The sequence below is a fragment of the Stylophora pistillata genome, chromosome 2, assembly GCF_964205215.1.
Source record: "Stylophora pistillata chromosome 2, jaStyPist1.2, whole genome shotgun sequence".
Lineage (NCBI taxonomy): Eukaryota > Metazoa > Cnidaria > Anthozoa > Scleractinia > Pocilloporidae > Stylophora > Stylophora pistillata.
Window position 1 is genome coordinate 15,709,329 of NC_142520.1, and position 18,734 is coordinate 15,728,062.

Genomic DNA, 18,734 nt, shown 5'->3' on the forward strand with positions numbered 1-18,734 from the left:
TATCTGATGGCAACAGAGATCGTACTTGAAAACTACAGGAACAGTGGGTCAAAGTCCACTCGTGTTAGCAAGCGTGGCGTCCACCGTGATATGCAACTATTAAGATTACCGTGGAATAAAAATGCAGGAAAATATGGAATGGAGGTAAACATGAAAACACTAGTTTAATTTCTGCATTTATCATCTAGTAATAGCATCATGTAGTGTCATCGATAGTTAAGCTGACGTGTATAGTTCAAAAGTACATTTCGTTTGTTTACTGACCTCTTACTCTGTTGATGCTGCATTCTGTTCGGCCGATGCACACACAACATTTGCTGTAGTAAAAATTACCAAGAAAAAAAACTAGAGCTATGAAACTTCTCTTGTTATTTTGGCTGATGGCGACTGTTATATAGTTTATTTCTGACCACTTGCAACCTGAGGCTGAATTATGGGTGCAGTTTAAGGTTGAGAACAGACGTCAGCATATCAGGCGCCTCTGGTAGCCGCTTCAGTCTATCGATCTCACCTTCCCACCCATCCCACCCCAGGGAAGACATCCATCAGACAGTAATCTCGTGTGTGGGAAATGAACGTCTCCTACCCGAACCCTGCAGGAGAATGTTAAAGAAAGGTAGCAAATTCTTCTCAATTATTTTAAGACCGGCGCACTATCCATTAGGCTAACTGGGCGAAGGTTAGTTCGCTTGCTTTTTCAGTTTTTAAGTATCTTGGTTCTGAGGCCCCTATAGTTACTATGGTGTAACAATTCGATCCAAAATTTAAAATGCGAATTCTCATAGCTGGGTATCGTCAGCTGATGCACCGTCGGACTGTTGAATGATGATCACGATCACTACACTGAAGAGTACAGGGGTGCAGCTCACAATCTATGTCATTTACGCTTCAAAAAGTCTTAAGTCATCCCTGTCTTCTTTCACAATCTTCGTGGATATGACGCACATCACATCAGGACCAGCATCTACAAATTTATCAGTAAGAAACAGACATTTCAAGTCATTCCCAGCAACATGGAAAAGTAAATTAGCTTTTCTCTGAGACATGCGTTTTTTCGACTCCCTCCAGTTTATGAATTCTTCTCAAGAAACCTTGGTCGACAATCGTACGACGCTTCCCATCACAGACACTTTGTTTCCAAAAGTATGCTCACCTTTTACTTTAGATCTGGTTAAGAAGAAGGGTGTCTTCCCCTGTGATTACATGGATTATTTTGGAAAATAGAAAGAGACATCACTACCTCCTAAGGAAGCATTTTTTTAACACACTCACCAAACAGCACATTTCCGATGAAGCCTATGCGCATGCTCAACAAGTGTGGAATGAGTTTGGATGCCGCACCCTTCGAGCCTAACACGTCGTATACCTGGCCATCGATGTGTTTATTCTCGCGGATGTGGTGGAGCAGTTCAGAAATACCTGCATGGACATGTATCAGCTAGACCCAGCTCATTATTACATCTCCCCAGGCTTGGCGTGGGATGCTGCGTCGAGGTATACACAAGTAGAGTTAGACACTATTTCCGACTACGACATGTATCTGTTTATGGAGCATGGTATTAGAGGGGGCATTTCCATGATCACCCATCGCAACGCCCAAGCCAATAACAAGTACCCACCCGACTACGATGCAAGTCAGCCATATTCATACATCATGTACTACGATGCTAACAATTTGTATGGATGGGCCATGTCTCAACTCCTACCTGTCACAGACTTTCAGTGGGTTCCCGAGATGGAGTTTCCCGATGTGATGCAAGTGGCCGACGACGCCTCCGAGGGGTATATTCTCGAAGTGGATCTAGAATATCCTGAAGAGCGGCATGATACACATAACGATTACCCCCCTAGCCCCGGAAACTAAACACATCACCCCTGAGATCTATGCTATCACCCTATTCCACTCAGTTAGGTGAAGAACTACATTACAAACCTGGTAAGTTCAAGAAACCAGTACCCAATCTGAATCACAAGAAGAAGTATGTGCTGCATTACAGAAATTTAAAGCTCTACCTCCGATTGGGAATGACGTTTGTCAAGATTCATCGCGCGGTTAAATTTGAACAGAGGGCGCGGCTCAAGGTCTGTATCGATTTAAACACACAGAAACGTATTCAGGCTAGAAATCCGTTTGAAAAAGACTTTTTTAAGCTGATGAACATTAGCGTCTATGGTAAAGCCATGGAGAATATACGGAAACATCACAACATTTGTTTTGCCACCACTCAAAAGAGATTTCACAAGTTGGTGGCTAAACCTTCTTATCATGAATGCAGAAAGTTTGTAGAGGATGAAGGAGAGACATGCTTTGTTGCCGAAGAATTGTTGAAGACGGTGCTAAAGAGGATCAAGCCTATTCACACGGGATTCTCTATGTTAGAATTGTCTAAACTGTGGATGTATCAATTCCACTATGATGTTATCCTTAAGCAGTATGGTCCAGAGAAGGATCGATTGCTGTTTACTGACACAGACTCTATGACCTATCACATTGAAACAGAAGATGTCTACCATGACATGAAGGAAAATGAAGATAACTATGACACCTCAGATTATCTCAAAGACCACCCCCTGTACAGTACCGCTAACAGAAATGTCATTGGCAAGTTTAAAGATGAAAATGCAGGTGAACCCGTCATCGAATTTGTGGGTCTAAGACCTAAAATGTATGCCATGACGACTGGGAAAGGACAGGAGAAGAAAACGGCGAAAGGAATCTAGAAATGCGATTCAAGGATTATAAGAAATGTCTCTACAGTGGAAAGCAACAGACGCATAGCATGGTACACCTCATGAGTAACAAGCATACCATCTACACCGAAGAACAAGCCAAAACCGCAATGTCTTCCTTTGATGACAAGAGGTATCTATTGGACGACGGTGTTTCCACCAGAGCCCATTGTCATTGGAAAAACAAAGAAAGTCATTTAGACTAATTGAATTCAGAAACATTTGATGAATTAGTGTGTTTCATAGATAGAATAGCTATTTGCTTCGCATGTTTTCTTTGTAAATAAATGCTTTTTTCAACTTATGATCAGTTTATTTCTAACTTTATGTGAAACGAGTGACTGCGTGAGAGTAATGAACCATCCCTTCAAGATTTAATACAATTTTTCTTTTGGTATGAGCAACGATTCAACCATTCTTATGATTGGAAACAGCCTCTCATAGATGTAAAATTTACCCATGGTAAAAACAGATCAAAATTTTATTTAGATCGAGTCATGGAGGAAATTACCTTTGGAATTCATATTCAACCGCAAAGAAAACCTAGCGAGAATGAAAATCTACTCATGTCTTTAAGTGATGGATTACTTACCGCACTTCAACTATGGTTGTGGATATATGATATGACTAGTGTATGTGAACTTACTCTGGAAGCCGAAGAACTCCTACCGTTACCTTTGACGAGATTTTTAGGTAAGCTTACCCAGATACCTGTATATGCATTTTTCGAACCGTCCCTACCCCTAGAAAGGACCTTGTATGCTATGTTCGATTGGTTAAGTTATCATTGGATGATAACGAAATCAGAATTCCCTAGTATGGAATTTAAAGTAATCCTCACCATCATCACGATACATAAAGAGGATGATCAAAAGGTATTTATTTACATTCTACATTTTTACAAAGTTTTAAATTTTTTACGTAATTAATCCTCTAATTCAGCTTTAACGTCTGATAGTGGTATCCTGACTTCCTCAGGTGGTGGAGGTGGTAATTCACGTTTATCTTTATCTCGTTCTATCTTTCTTTGCTCGTAGTTTGCACGATCTTTAGCTAATTGATTTTTCACTTCTAAAATCTTTTGACACAACACCACCGTTTTTAAATCATGACAGGCTTTGTCTACCATGTCTTGCTCCTCTGCAGTTGCCATCTTAGGAATGGAGGTGGAGTACAATCCTTTAGGAAACATGCCATATGCTTGATGTTGCTTTAATTCTTTCAGAATGCGCTCTTTGTATTCAATCCCTCCTTTGATAGTCATCAATTTTAATAGCTGCTCATTAAGAGCTATAGCACGAGTTGGCCGCGACTCAGTCATGTTTTCTCTATGAAGTGATGTCAGCTAATGAGAACTTTTGCAATTTTATCTTTTATAAATATAGATGAATAGGTGAGGGTATTTATCATTTACCGTGGTGTACTGGAGAGAGAAGGAGGAGTGGGTTTCCCTACGTATGCGATGACTGCAAGGAGGAGATACTGTATTATAAAACCAGCCTGACAATCATGACGCGAGAGAAGATCTATCGCACAAAGTCTTTTTAGAACTCTTAAAACTCGTACCTGAAAAGGAAAAAGCTGGAGAATTAGTCAGGGTGTATTTTAAAGACGCTAAAGAATTGTTAAAGGAATAATTTTGTGAAATGTTGAGTTTGTAATACTATTCCATGATAGTGTCATGTCACAAAATCACAATCGTTCACACACCCAGACCCACACACATACACACACACACACACACACACACACACACACACACACACACACACACACACACATATCCCCATTTTAACTTTGTTATCAATTTGATTCACGCTTTCAACTCACTTTTAGATATGAAGGTGTAGTCTGATCGTCCGGGTGAGTGTAGTCCTGAGAAGGACTGTTGTCGGTGGCAGTGACTGACGTTTCGACAACCTGTGCGGAAGTCATCATCAGAGTCAAGTGAATGTTTGTTGTCAGTAGAATGTTCTTATTCCAGTTCGTGTGAAATGATCGGTTGGTTTTGCCGTGATGTTATTGGCTGTAAGACTCAAGTGACGTAAGTCGGTCGTGATTGGTCTGTTTCGGTCTGTCGGTAAAGTTGGGTTGTTCTTTTTCGGTCGTTTGTGATGTTTATGTCGTGAATGAGTCGTTTGTATGGGGCGGGTAGTTGTTGACATCTGTTTAGGGGAGTCTGTTCTAAGTTAGTAAACCAGCTTTCTAGAGTCAGTCGTTGAAAATAGTCAGTGCTGTAGGTTAGGCATTGCGCAGAGTCCCAGTCAATGTTGTAGTTGGTAAGTCGATGGTGTTCAGCAATGTGATTGCTGACATCACCTTTCCTCGTCGCCCGTCTGTGTTCAGTCAGTCTTGTTGTGAGGTTTCTGCCAGTCTCACCGATGTAAGAGGCTTGGCAGTCGGAACAATTGATCTTATAAATCGTTCCCTGTCTGTTCCTCGGTTCGTCTTTGTCTTTAGCGTTGGTTAGTAACTGACGTAGTGTGGTGGTGGGTTTGTGAGCGACGCGGATATTGAAGGGTAGTAAGATGCGCGAGATGTTTTCAGACATGCCTTTTATGTACGGTATGGTTGCTGTAGTCATAGGGGTTGTGATTGTGATGGATTGTGATGCAGAACATCGAGGAACGCGCCCTTTCGACTTGCCGACAAACGATACCGCTTTGGTTACGTTACGTTTACGACACATTCACCGCCGTTCGACACGACGAAATTGACGCATTCCACAACCACCTTAACGAACAAAACACTGACATACAGTTTACCAGAGAAGTCGAAGAAAAGGGCAAACTTCCTTTTCTAGACTGCCTGGTAAGCCACAACGACAACTCATTACGAACGACAGTTTACAGGAAACCGACACACACCGACAGACTACTAGACGAGTCATCCTACAACCCTACATCACACAAAGCCACAACTATCAGAACTCTAACACGAGAATAACAACGAGGAAGAGAAACATCGAGTTTCCAGATGGGATTTGAGCCCACGACCCTCCGTGATCTAGTTTATTTTCATCTTTACATGCTCACTTTGGGGGCTGGTTGGCTGCATGTGATGCTTTAATGTGACAGCGTGATGCTGTTAGTGAGCTTCTATGTGCTAGCTGATGTTTGGCTGTGTAGCCGCGTGATGCGGTTCCAGTCACTACCCACTAATTGACCCTTGCTCACCATAGAGTCTCCTGTAGCTCAGTGGTTAGAGCATCCGACTAGATCACGGACGGTCGTGGGTTCAAATCCCATCTGGAGACTCGGTTTTTCTCTTATATTAAAAATTGTTTGTTCTCATCTTAACAACGAGGAAGGTATCGAAATTGGGCTTCCAATCTGAGTGTGCTCTAAAGAAAAGAAGCTTTTAACCTTACACTCATTGTGAGAGGTGTGGTGGCCTCATATTTAGTGTGCTCGACTCTGACTTTCATGGTGCCTTGCTTTACCCAAGTGTTCAAATGGGCACCGGCGAGTTTGATACGGGAGGGGGGGGGGGTACTTTATGGGATAACCTTACATCCCATCCATGGGTGAGTGGAAATACTCCTGGTCGCTTCATGCTATGGAAGCCAGAGTTAAGTGCAGGTCCGAAGAACTACTTGGCTCGTAAACAGACTTTACCTTAATGGCTAGTCCGTCATCTCGGTAAAGTCCTACGTTAATGTTAAGGCGCTGGAGTTGAGATTGGAGAAGGCTTCCCACGAGTTTGCATATTTCGACGCCGTCGAAGCTTCCCATGGTGACGTCGAATGTCGTGTTGCCTTTCTTTTGCCAGGGTTGGTTCTTGTGGATTAGGATGGAGCTTTTAGCGTAGATTATGTCTCTTTCGTCGGCAGTGATGTTACCGTAGTTAGAGGCAAAGTGGAGTGCTTTGTTAAGGAGGTCTTGGCTGACGGAGGGGTAGAAGTCTTCAATGTGGAAGCAAATGAAGCTGGAGAATTGATGGTCTTGAGCAGATTTATTTTGAACCAGTTAATTATGGATGCGGTGTTTTTCCATTGGTTGAGGTTGGATGTTTTTGCGATGTCGCTGGTAATACGGTCGAAGATGCCTTTGCTGACTTTGCCTATCTCTTAAGATAAATTGGGCGGGACAATAAGTTTCTTAACTGTTCCCGTTTGCTATTTTCTTCAAACATTATGTGCATGAAAAATTCAATTAGCAATTAGCAAGCCTTTTGTTTTGTGGAATTTTAAAAGAGAAATTTCTCTGAATCATTGATCAAAACAAATCGAACGAACGATGAAAAAGAAACCAAAAAAAAAAAAAGAAGAAAAATCTAGAGATACTAATTGTTATGACGATTATTAGTAGTATTACTCATTAACTTCCCTTGGGGTAAGTAAATTCTTAACCCTACGAGCCAATTTTGACTAATTTAAGTCTCTTGTATTCTATGTTGGAGTCAAAACAATTCCACAGTTTCATAGACTCCTTGAATAAAAACTAATTAAATGACTTCTGAGTTTGGTGTTTTCCCTTTCATTTGGCAAGTAAGAGTGAAGACTGTTACTTCAAAATGATTAAACAGTCAATAAAAGAAGAAGTCATGAAACGTCACGAAAATTGAAATCATTTGCCAAAAGCTTTCTTTTTGGAACTTTTCCCATATTTTTAACACCAAAACGAAAAAAAATATATTTGAAGGAATGAGAAATGCTCTAAATTTGAACGTGCTGTTTATTTGACAGGTGTGAAGAGCATTTAATCAACAAAAAGAAAAGCCTCCACTGTGCTCTGTTTTGTTTTAAAGCACAAAGGAAGCGATAGAGTACGAAAGAAGTGTAGGGAGAGACACGAGATGTAGTCGAGTGTTTCTATCCTTTTCTTGAGCGCTTTAACCGCTTCTTAAGTGTTTAAAAACAAAACAGAGCACACTCATGGCTCCTCTATTTGTTTTATAATGAGGAATCCGTTAAATTCCCAAGGCATTACTTTCAATTTTCAAATCAGTAACATGCCCTATACTCTCATGAGGCAGTCTACAATAAGCCAATCTGAATCTTAATTAGAATGACTCTAACCAATTGAGCTAACCGCCTCCCGGTTAGCTCAATTGGTTAGAGCGCCGGATTGTGTTGTGCGGGAGGGAGGTGGAGGGTTCGAGCCCCGGCCGGACCGATACTCATGGTCTTAAAACAGGTGAGGAGAATTTGCTACCTTTCTATAACCACAATCAAGAACTGGATAGATATTCTAGTCTTCTCGGATAAGGACGAATAAACCGTAGACCCCGTCTCCTGTAGGGTTAGGGGTAGGAGACGTTCATTTCCCACGCACGAGATTACTGTGTTGTGGATGTCCTCCCCTGGGGTGGGATGGGTGGGAATTGGCCCTGAAAAGCCCCCATGGAGAGGGGTCAACTAAAGTATGTATTCAACTAAATAAAGGCTGATAGTTTCGAAAGAAACTGTTTGGGGCTGCGTCGGTCGGAGTAACGAAATAACTTGGATATATCAACAAAGTTGAAGTGGTAAATTGGCCACCGTAACGATTACAAAAGCTGACGTTTCGAGCGTTAGCCCTTCGTCGGAGCAAATAGAGGAATTGTGGGTTGTGTGTGCTTTTAAAGGCAGAGAATGGAGCTACGTTATTAGTGGGAACATGGCAACGAGAAAAACAAGAATAAATTAGTGGAATGAAAAGCGTTCGTTGATCCCTGTGGGATTTAGACTGCCGGTTTGAAAGATGAGCTTTTGTTCAAGATTTTTATGGCTTTCCGTGCTACCTGAGGGTAAGGAAACACCGCAGATTGCCATATGTTGCTTAGAACGATTAGGTAAATTAAAATGTCTAGCGACTGGTTTCGATGTGTCCTTGTCATTCCTTTCCACGTCTCGAAGGTGTTCTCGGAATCGGTCACCTAGTCTTCTGCCTGTTTCGCCGATGTATTTATTTTTGCAATAAGGGCAAGTTATGCAATAGATTACATTGGCGGAGGTGCCTTTAAAAGCACACACAACCCACAATTCCTCTATTCGCTTCGACGAAGGGCTAACGCTCGAAACGTCAGCTTTTGTAATCGTTGCGGTGCCAATTTACCACTTCAACTTTGTTGATATATCCAAGTTATTATGTATTGAAGTAATCTGATTGGTTAAACAAGACTAAACTTGTCAAAAATGTCAAACCATCAAAGTTCATAGATCATCGAAGTTTGTTCACGATCTGGACTAGTTTCCAAAAAAAAAAAATAATGATGGTTGGACGGGCCGAAATTAACACTTTACTGGAAGTTTTTGGTCTAACACAGATTCTGAAAGTGAAATGTTTTGTGAAATCCGGCCTAATTGGAGCTCATAAAAACACGCTTGTTTTTCTGTTTTGTTTCGTTTTCTTTGCATGACAAGAAGGTCAAGACAGGAACACGAAAATTGCTCAGAATGACATTGCCGTAAAACTCGGCTGCTGTGACTGATGTGGCCTTCCACTCAACGCATCGGAAAGGATTCTAGAGCGAACTCATAGTTAAGTTCACCTGAAGAGCGGCCGATGTAATTTCTGAGGCTTTCTTCACTACAAGGATCGGAGATCACCATGATGAGTTAGCCGCGATGCACCTCAGCATGATCGCTGACGCTCTAAAATCGACATGATTTGTATGAATTTTAATAGTTATGCCATTTTAGATATATTTTCAAGTTTAATTTTACCAAAACTGTTTTGTTCTGTTTTGTTTTAAACACCAAACTATATCTACTAGGCAAGTGTTGGCTGTGTTCGATTTTTATTATCATTTATAATCTGACTGAGCATGAAACCCTTCGGAATTCAAGTTGTCCATTTTGTTTTCTCTTTAAGGATTTTCGTCCTTGCACTCGTTGTAATATTAGAAATCACGGCCCTTGGCGGGCCTAAAAACCTTTTATTGTTTCTTCTGCCCGCTTGTTTATTCCGAAATTTCACACATAAGCACACATAAGCAGATAGTGTAGAGCTTTAAATCAGCTCCATGCTCTATTTAAACAATAGAGTGTTTCTGTCGAGGAACTATCGGTAGGTAGTTGCTCCGCGGAAATTTGATGTTCTTAAAACAAATATATTTTCCTGACAAGTGAAGATTCGAGGGCAAATGTGCTAGTTTTAAGAAAATTAAATTTCCAAGGGGCAAGGGTCAGACCGATAGTTCCGAGACAAAAACACTCTATTGTCTCTATTGTTCACCACTAAATTTTCTTACGCGCGCCTGTTGAAAAACAGTGAAAACCCACTAGATGCAGATCAATCAAATATTTATTCATGCGTACAGGCTGTCACAATTGTCAATAATTCGCAACCGTACATTGGCTAAATAATATACTAAACCTGTCAGAATTGGAAAGTCACTGTTTTTCTGATCTTCCTAACTTCGCGGCCGTCAAACTATTCAAAATTTTTCACGGATGAGTACTATCCATCCGGGTATTTTCCGCGGACGGGCGCTATGGGCTGGTAGTGTCTCTCCACGGATGGACACTATCGCGTCACTTGATCATTTTAAACCAATAAGAATCGGAGAAAACTTAGTGGTGAACTATAAACTCTGATAAAGCACGCCCTTTCGACCAATGATAGCGCACGTTGTATCCAACCTCTCTCACAATTACAAATATTACCCTAATTTTTCAGCATATTTTTTGGAAAGCATAAGAGGTCGTATTTTCACTTTCCCAATTCTTCTCCTTTTTCCTATTTCCTCATAGCACCCTATCCTCGGGTATTGATGGTATGCCCAACTTTGATAAATGTGTCAGCCATAAACTATGAAAGCTTACTTTCATGGTAACTCACTTTCACGATCTGGAACTCCATACTCAGATTTTCATACTTTTTTTCCTTGATATAGCATCAACTCTACAAATATTACATTACAAATATTAGTTACAAATATTAGTTACAAATATTAGTTACAAATATTAGTTACAAATATTAGTTATATTGTCATAGGCTTAGTTTTCCACAGGGTAAAGTGTCTGTCTCGCACATGTACAAATCATTTTCCGTATCGATGTTGTCATCACAAATGTATGTTTTTTGTTCTATTAATAGCTTTGCTCTAAGTCTCCAGTATCAACTATTAGCAACAGCTTTGAATGAAAGATTACTTGGTAATATGACGTAATAACCTCATGTTTGTAAATTTAACAATATATTTCTTATTTAATAGCAAATGTACGTAATGTCCCACCACAGACTTTGCTGCCATTTCATAAAAAACCCTTTTACCCTTTTGACACTTATCTTCTATTTCAAGATGTTTATAAGAAAAGTTTCTTTTCCAAATGTTACTAGCTCCCTGTAAGAGTCCGTGGTTTTTTTTTTTGCAGTTGCTTGATAGGTGGCTAAAACAATTCAGTATTCAACGGAAAGATTATAGGTCAAGCAGACATCTTTTTTTGCCGATGGCAACGACATCTTTTTGTTTATCACATGTACTTCTACGAAATACATAGTATGTTTTTTTTAAATTCGGAAAAGACTGTCAAAGCGTACGATATAAATTAGTATTACAGAGAGATAGGGAATATCATTCCGTTATTCAAATGCTTAAGCAATATGTATGCCTCATACATTAAAAGGACCGTTTTTTACAATACTAGCAATACTTTTAAACAACTGTCGTTAAATAAAATACTTGTGAATACTTCCTCCTTAATTCTAGTCTATAATTTACAATTTCACACGTAAATATACCTAAATTTGCCGTAGCAACTCATTGGGTTTTCCTGCTGTTATACCAATTTGCAAATTATTTCCTTCCCCAAAGGGCCCGGGAGGGATCACAACTTTGAAAAAATCGTGCTTATCATTATCCCTTTATGTTGGTCGTCATCATTTGACAACACAATCTCGATGTTAAAATTAGTGCTACGTTCGAAAAGCCATACTGATTCCAGACTGTTACAGTGTAACAGGCGTCTTTACTGTTTGATCTCAAAATTTCACTGATCTCACTGAACATTGGTAAAAGAAGGTCAGTGAAGATTCGTATCAAAGGATTGATATGAAAGAACAAGCAAAACTCAATCCTAAGCTTCCAGAAGATATAATAATCTGGAATTGTTTCTCATCGTTTTAGGTTGCACAGTGTGATGATTGGTTTGTGCGATAACGGGATCTTTCCTTAAGACCCTGGTGAAAAAGTAGAACGAGTGAGACTCGATTTCTGAAAAAAAAAAATTTCTTCATTATCTCAACTTTTAGAACCCTATTTGGAATTTTTAACTATGAAAAAAGCGCCGAGCTCAGTTAATGTAATAGATGACCGAAAGAAATGATGGCTAAAAGTAAACCAAATGAAAAATAAGATGGGAGACTTCTTTTACTCAAGGAACGTAATAGTCACTTGACCATGACCAGCGTTGTTGTAACAACATTTATTGTCCTGGTTGTTTCCATCGTTGTAAGAACCTCCCCCACCCCCACAGGTGTCAAGACCATTACTTCCACTGCCTCCTCCAGAGTATCCTCCTCCTCCTCCTCCTCCTCCTCTTCCCCCTCGTCCTCCTCCTCCTTTCCCATAAGCTCCACCACCTCCACCAAACCCACCATCGACATCGTGAAACCTGGCTCTCCCGCCCACCCCTCCCTGAATAAATCCCTTACCACCTTCTCCACCACATTCTTTGGTTCCATGAAAATTATTTCCACTTCTTCCACTGGAGTTAAACCCGCCACCACCACCACCTGAAATACAACGAATATATTTTAAGATTTTCGTAAAAAAAAGCGAAACTATGTTTAAATGGCATGCTAACCCATTCGATTTTTGGAATTTTTTACCAGTATTTTAAAACGCCCCAATAAACCCATATCGGCTCTGCCAAACCTTATATAATGCATTTTAATTGTGCCGCTATCCGTGAGGTTGGATATTTGTATATATCTTTTGTAATAGCTAGTTGTATAAACTGTTTTGTCTCACTTTTCCTGTCCAAGATACTGTGATTTGATTTAACACGTTACCTAAATTGCAGGTTTATGGCTAATAAGTATTTGACCCGTACGGCCCCGCGCGCTTACCCCCATTAAAAATTATAGTGAAAGCTGACGTGTGTAAGGACGGACGGGTTAATGAACTGTGGGTTTCTTATTCTGACACGAAAAAACAAAGGAAAAAGTTTTTCCTGTAAGATATTAATCGTGATTGCTCAGGGAGCGTGTGCTCGTGCATCGCCTCCTATTTAGGGCGAAACCAAATTTTCGAGATGGTTATAAGATAAGATGCTTGTTAATTATGTTTGGTCGGGCTGGACGGGAGGGTATTTGGCTTACGCCCACGAATCGAAGCACGGTCTGCGCCACATTCGGTCCGTGCGTCATGAACTCGAGCCAAAAATTTTCCGTTCTCCCGCCAACACCGCTGCTTTGACTCGTCTTCACAGTAAATATGACCTATACGAGGATCTCAATGGGCTTAACCGTCAATCGCCAAATGGCCAAAATATTAACGGTAAACCTTCAAAAACGCAATATTTTTACCGTCAGCCGCCAAATAAGCAAAGCAATGTTAGCCGTCAAATGTCTGACATATCCCTAATTAAGAAGTATACGATTGCCTTAATTAGGGTCAAGTTTTATTGTTTAATTTTTAAATAATCTTTTTGATGTATCAAAAAAATACATTTATGGAAGTCTTTTAACCTCTATTCGCAAGTAAAACTGGTTAGCGACAGAACTGACCTCAGGTTTGGAAACATTTCCGGTGTCGTAAAACCTTAATCAATTATCAATAAAAGGTGTCATGAATTAACAGTTCTTTACAAACACGTCACCATGAAAATTAATTTTATAGCCAAATTCGTGCGTTTAGTTCGTTTTATAAATAACATCCCTAAAAATTAACCGTCAACCGTCAAATGACCTAAAATATAACCGTCAACCGTCAACATCGCCCTCTCCTCACTGTTGAGACCCTCCTAGACGACCCTCGATGACGAGCTTGCCGACCAAATTATGACACGTCACATTTTCTGAAATTACATGGCATTCTGAAATCTCGAGAGACTGAGAAGGATAAAGACGCATTAATTTTAACAACCCGAAAGCTTATCGGATACCAGTGGTCATTACTCAGAGACATCCAAACACCGCGGCTAAGCATGTGTAGCGAGACCGCTGCCTTGTTTTAAACACCAGACAATTGATCTCAACTACAACAAGTCAGGAAAACCCGATATGCGAGATTGCTGTTCCAAAAGTTCTTTTTTTGATATATGGATATTTCAGCGCACCGCAGATGTTTTTATTTATTTCGAGATATTTATATTTTATCCGATATTTATTTAAGATTTATGTGCCCACGATGCATATTTAGAGTTATGGTGTACGCGGAAAGTTTGGAGAGCACAAGAGAGGAGTTGCTCGAAGCGCAGCCTGGAGCAACTGTAGCGTTCGCAGTTCACAATGCAACACTAAAAAAAATATCGGCCGTTGAAGAAAACTAAGGGGAAATTTTCTAAATTTACGAGTTCTATGTAATAGATTTACCTCCTTGAATTGTTGGTTACCAGAATTAACGATCAGAAATTGCGTTGCTTTGTGTTGAAAATCTTAAAAATTGTACGATTTCCAAGGAAAATCATCTATTGAACAACACTTTTGCGACGTACATGCATCAGCTCTTCAAAATAATATTTACCCCAATGTCGCGAAGCCTCAGTTGAAGTTAAAAAACTCAGTTTTGTTTTTCAGCCACATTCATGCATCGCGTTTGGCAAATAAAGTATCGTCGATTCCAAGACTAATTCCGTTGCACAGCTACATCCTGATTGTTTTTCGAAACAATTATCATTTTAGCACATTTTCTTTTCAAATAGAGCTCCAAAAGGTTCACGGGAAAACAATCTTGAAAGTTTTGAAACCTAGCGGGTAAACTCGATAGGAAATTTTCGCCGACAATCACATCAGTCTGAACCATCTCTATCAACCATCCATTTCTTTTTCATAAATTATAAGCCAATGAGAGCGCTCGCTATCATATGGTACTGAAATAATATAAAATTAACAGCTAAGACGTAAGAAAACATTACAATATACTCTTACCTGAACCATGATCATCGGCAGTCTGTGTACCATGTCCATTGCCCCCCTCTGACCATGATTTGTGTCCAGAATTCCCTGTTGTGCTCGTGCTGGCGTCACATCTTTCATGTCTAGACCTAACTCCACATACTCCTCCTCCGCCCCCAGCTATTATCAAAGGTGTGTTGGTTCCTCTCACCACAAACGTTCCTCCACCACCTCCAGAAGACCGCTTGAATGTGTTTATTCCTCCTTCTTGACCAACAAGTATCTGAATGACTTCACCCTTGTTTAAGCGGAACGTTCCAATCATTCTTGCTCCTCTTCCCCGGTACTGAGTGCTGTTAGTTTGTATATCGTACCCGCCTGCAGCTGCTATTGCTGCTATTCTATAGTCACCAGTGTGCGGCACAGTCCACTGTTGAACACCGCTGGACAGAGTAACTTGTCCGTCATGATCCTGTCCTGTGTAGTGACGGCCCAGCGCTGTTGGTCCAGTTCTTCCATGGGCGTTGAGATTTGTAAAAACGGCCTTGAAAGCTGAAAGGGAAGAGTTAAGTTATCCAAATCGTTATAACCATAATTTTTATAGCTTTTTCCTTTAATTGGAGGTAAATCTGCATCTGCAAAAAGGCCATGGAAAAGTTAAAAGCTTGTAGATTGATCCTTAAAACTACTCACCATGAATGCAATTATTAAGTTATTTAATATATATATATATATATATATATATATATATATATATATATATATATATATATAGGAAGTCTGCAAGTCGATTTTCGCGTGGAACAGTGCTCAATACGTTGAAGCAGAGCAGAATAAATATTATGAGAGGAAAAAAGGACGTAACTACATTTCCCGACAAGCCTGTTTCGTGAATCGCTTCACTCTTCAGGGAAAACAGGCTTGTCGGGAAATGTAGTTACGTCCTTTTTTCCTCTCATAATATTTATATATATATATATATATATATATATATATATATATATATTGTGGGAGGAAAAAGACAAGTAAACTACAAGTTCATCCCTACAAGCCTGTTTCGTGGTCGCCCACTCATCCGGTACTGATGAGTGGGCGACCACGAAACAGGCTTGTAGGGATGAACTTGTAGTTTACTTGTCTTTTTCCTCCCACAATATATACTTCGCTCTACTTCTATGTATTGAGCACTGTTCTACGAAAATCAAGTCACACTTTATATATATATATATATATATATATATATATATATATATATATATATGTGTATATATATAATTTTTTTTTATTCGATCATTTATTCAATTCATTGTCTCTCAATCGACGTGTACCCGCTCGTCACGACATATTGTCCCCCGAAGGAATATCAAGCTTCACATCTAATTGTAGTTGACATGTTGTGTCGGTCTTCTTTATTAAAACAGATCGCTTATTAAATAGGCCTTCAACTAAAACTGTCGGTTTTTTTCTCGTCATTTCCAAAGGTTACGGAAGTCTTTATACTTCTCTAAACTTTTCCTTTTTAAGTTTGAAATATCGATAAACCCATCCTCTTAAAAAGCCACTCTTGGATTTCTAACTTATTGCCTCTGGAAATCGGGAAAGCGAGATTTATCAATGCTGCTGGGCTAGTCTCAGCCCTTTCTCCCATTCCCCTAGGCTTTTCCAGGCGCTATTGCATTCACTTTTTCCGCTTTAGTGCTCATGAATAACTGATGATGTCCAACCATTCTGCATAAAAATGTCCGAGAGTTGAGCAAAACGTAAAATTTGATTTAGCGTCCGGGGCTATTGAGCCACGGAATTTAATTCTTGGTTTTCACGTGACGTCATCAACTTTAGAAACAAGGAATTATCGATCCTTATGAGATTTTAGTTTAGTAAGTTAATAGAACAGTTGAATTCTTATCTTTTGACAAATTTTCAGTTTGATTGGGTTTTTCTTGTTGTGATAAAGCAAGGTTAAATTTCTAAGCTATTGCTTGACACGATATTAACATACTGGCACGTAGGTTAAAGAAAAGAAGAAATGGATAGATAGATAGATGGATAGATAGATAGATGTTTAATCAACTCTTCTGCAGGCAGAGCTTAATAACAGTGTAGCATGTACACAATATAACAATGATATAAATACCCCTGAGAATATTTGAGCAATTTCTCATGTAGGAATAATTTAAATATGCGTTATTGACCAAGCGTGAGGTCAAAATGGCTGGATATTGGCCGAGTTCTTTCTTTGCATTTTTATGGACCGACACGAAGTCGAAGTGCATAGAACTGTGAGAAAAGAACGAAGCTAATATCCAGCTCTCTTGACCGGACAAGCTTGGTTAAAAAAGTATTTATCATATTGCAAAAGATTTCGCTTTATTAAGAGTTAAGAATGCCTTTTTTCCCTCGAGATCTGGGAAAGAAAGCCAATTGTGTTTGTTGCACAACAAACTCACAATAATCGTTTCTATTTTCTTTGTTCTGACTATCTTCTGTCGCTTTTTGCCTTTTCGTCACCGAAATTTTCCCAGATTTACGAACGTAGTTCCTATTCTTTTTTTTTTTTTCATGCGCGGGATCGATGTGGGCAATCCTGAGCGCACAAGATGGGCCCATCTTGCCTGCTCGGGTAGCCAATCAGAACACAGGATTTGCTTCATCTTGCCCACAGGTGCTGCGTGCGATGTAATGAATAACCCTTAATGAATCATATTTCAAGAGCATGCACGACAATTTCATTACATTCAAAACGTTATCATAAATAAACCGTCAAAGGTTACCCCTTATGAGGAGAACTTCATTGGTACAGAAAGTGGCGAATCTATCTGTCTAACTCTGGGTCTCTCTACAAGGAAGCAATCCCCTGAGCGAAGATTGTAACCACGAGGAACTACTTCCGCCCTGTAGAGAGACCATAAAGGTTCAGTATTAGGAAGGTCCTTGAAAAACCTGATGCAGGCAAGATACCTGCGCTGACTTAGGGTAGGGAGAGCAGATAAAACAAAGGATTCCTCAAAACCATTATCAGGAAAGATTATCTTTAATTCCCTCCTCTGAATGGCTTTGATAAGATCTACATAGGTAATGCATGTTCACTAAGAGATCTGATGAATGAACTATGTTCTACACTAGGTCAGTATGTTAGGGCTCTGACTTCTTAGATAATCTCAAAGCATGCAGCGTTTTGTTAGCTCTTCAAACAATATACCCAACATGCAGATTCCACTTATGGTCCTGAGATATATACGCCCCTTAGAGCTAGTAACCTGAGACTCTTTCTATGTCATTACCTAGTATCTTAATGATATCTGGAAGCATAGATTGATGTTTGTTACGGTAACTGATTACCGGCAGAAAGATTATAACCTCGCCATTTCCACGAAACACAATTTATTCAACTGCAAACAGCGGGAGATAACCTAACACGAGCTGGCGACTACTCTTGGAACAATCCAACTAAAATCAACTATGTACTTATCTACGCTTATCTGACCACAAGCAAAGTACTGTCCTTCTCTTTGGCGAAATCTCCTGAAGACTTCCTTTGACTTATCGCACTCCACGGTAAACAGCTCTGGACTTGACAGCAGAATGTCAGTATCACATCCGAACGGGAAAATCATTTCACTTGTCACTTGTCACACAATATCGCTTGTAGATCACAAACAGGGAACGAAGTCCCAAATCACCACAACAACCTGACTAGCGAGCTGCTTAAATAAGGGTTCGATGGGTTCTTATCTGGGGCAGATAAGAACCCATCGAGTAACAATCTGAGATCTGCTGGTAAGGAAAGGATAGATCCATTTGACCTATTAAGACATTGCTCACACCCAGATGTTTAAGCTCAAGTTGTAACTTACTATGATCAACTAGATCAAATCCTTTACAAAGGTCTGCAAAATAAATATTCGAATATAATTCCCAGGACAATCAAGAAACATCAGTATTAAATGCACGAGACAGAATAATGCATGGATTATTGACTTTCCACCGATAGAAAATTGTTTACAGCCAAGCCTATTC

General features: G+C 39.8%; 1 protein-coding gene, 1 non-coding gene and 1 pseudogene across 2 annotated transcripts; 1 reads left to right on the plus strand and 2 right to left on the minus strand.

Annotated features, from left to right (window-relative positions):
- LOC148737333 (uncharacterized) overlaps positions 1–18,734 on the minus strand; it is a 381,470-nt pseudogene that overhangs the window by 118,985 nt on the left and 243,751 nt on the right.
- Positions 5,914–5,986, plus strand: Trnas-aga (transfer RNA serine (anticodon AGA)). Its single transcript has one exon. It is a non-coding gene; the product is annotated as a tRNA-Ser (tRNA).
- On the minus strand, positions 10,949–18,331 carry LOC111319047 (uncharacterized). Its single transcript, XM_088747794.1, has 3 exons — positions 18,202–18,331; positions 14,751–15,269; positions 10,949–12,392 (listed from the first exon to the last, which is right to left on the minus strand). Exons 1-3 carry the CDS (start codon positions 18,329–18,331, stop codon positions 12,028–12,030), a joined length of 1,014 nt encoding a protein of 337 aa, XP_088603920.1. The 3' UTR covers positions 10,949–12,027.

Coding starts and splice junctions, on each gene's coding strand:
- LOC111319047 (XM_088747794.1), bottom strand. CDS start 18,331: ATGATTTTCCCGTTCGGATGTGATACTGACATTCTGCTGTCAAGTCCA. Junction 15,270..18,201: donor AGGACAGTACTTTGCTTGTG/GTCAGATAAGCG, acceptor CTTCCCTTTCAG/CTTTCAAGGCCGTTTTTACA. Junction 12,393..14,750: donor TGCCGATGATCATGGTTCAG/GTAAGAGTATAT, acceptor GTTGTATTTCAG/GTGGTGGTGGTGGCGGGTTT.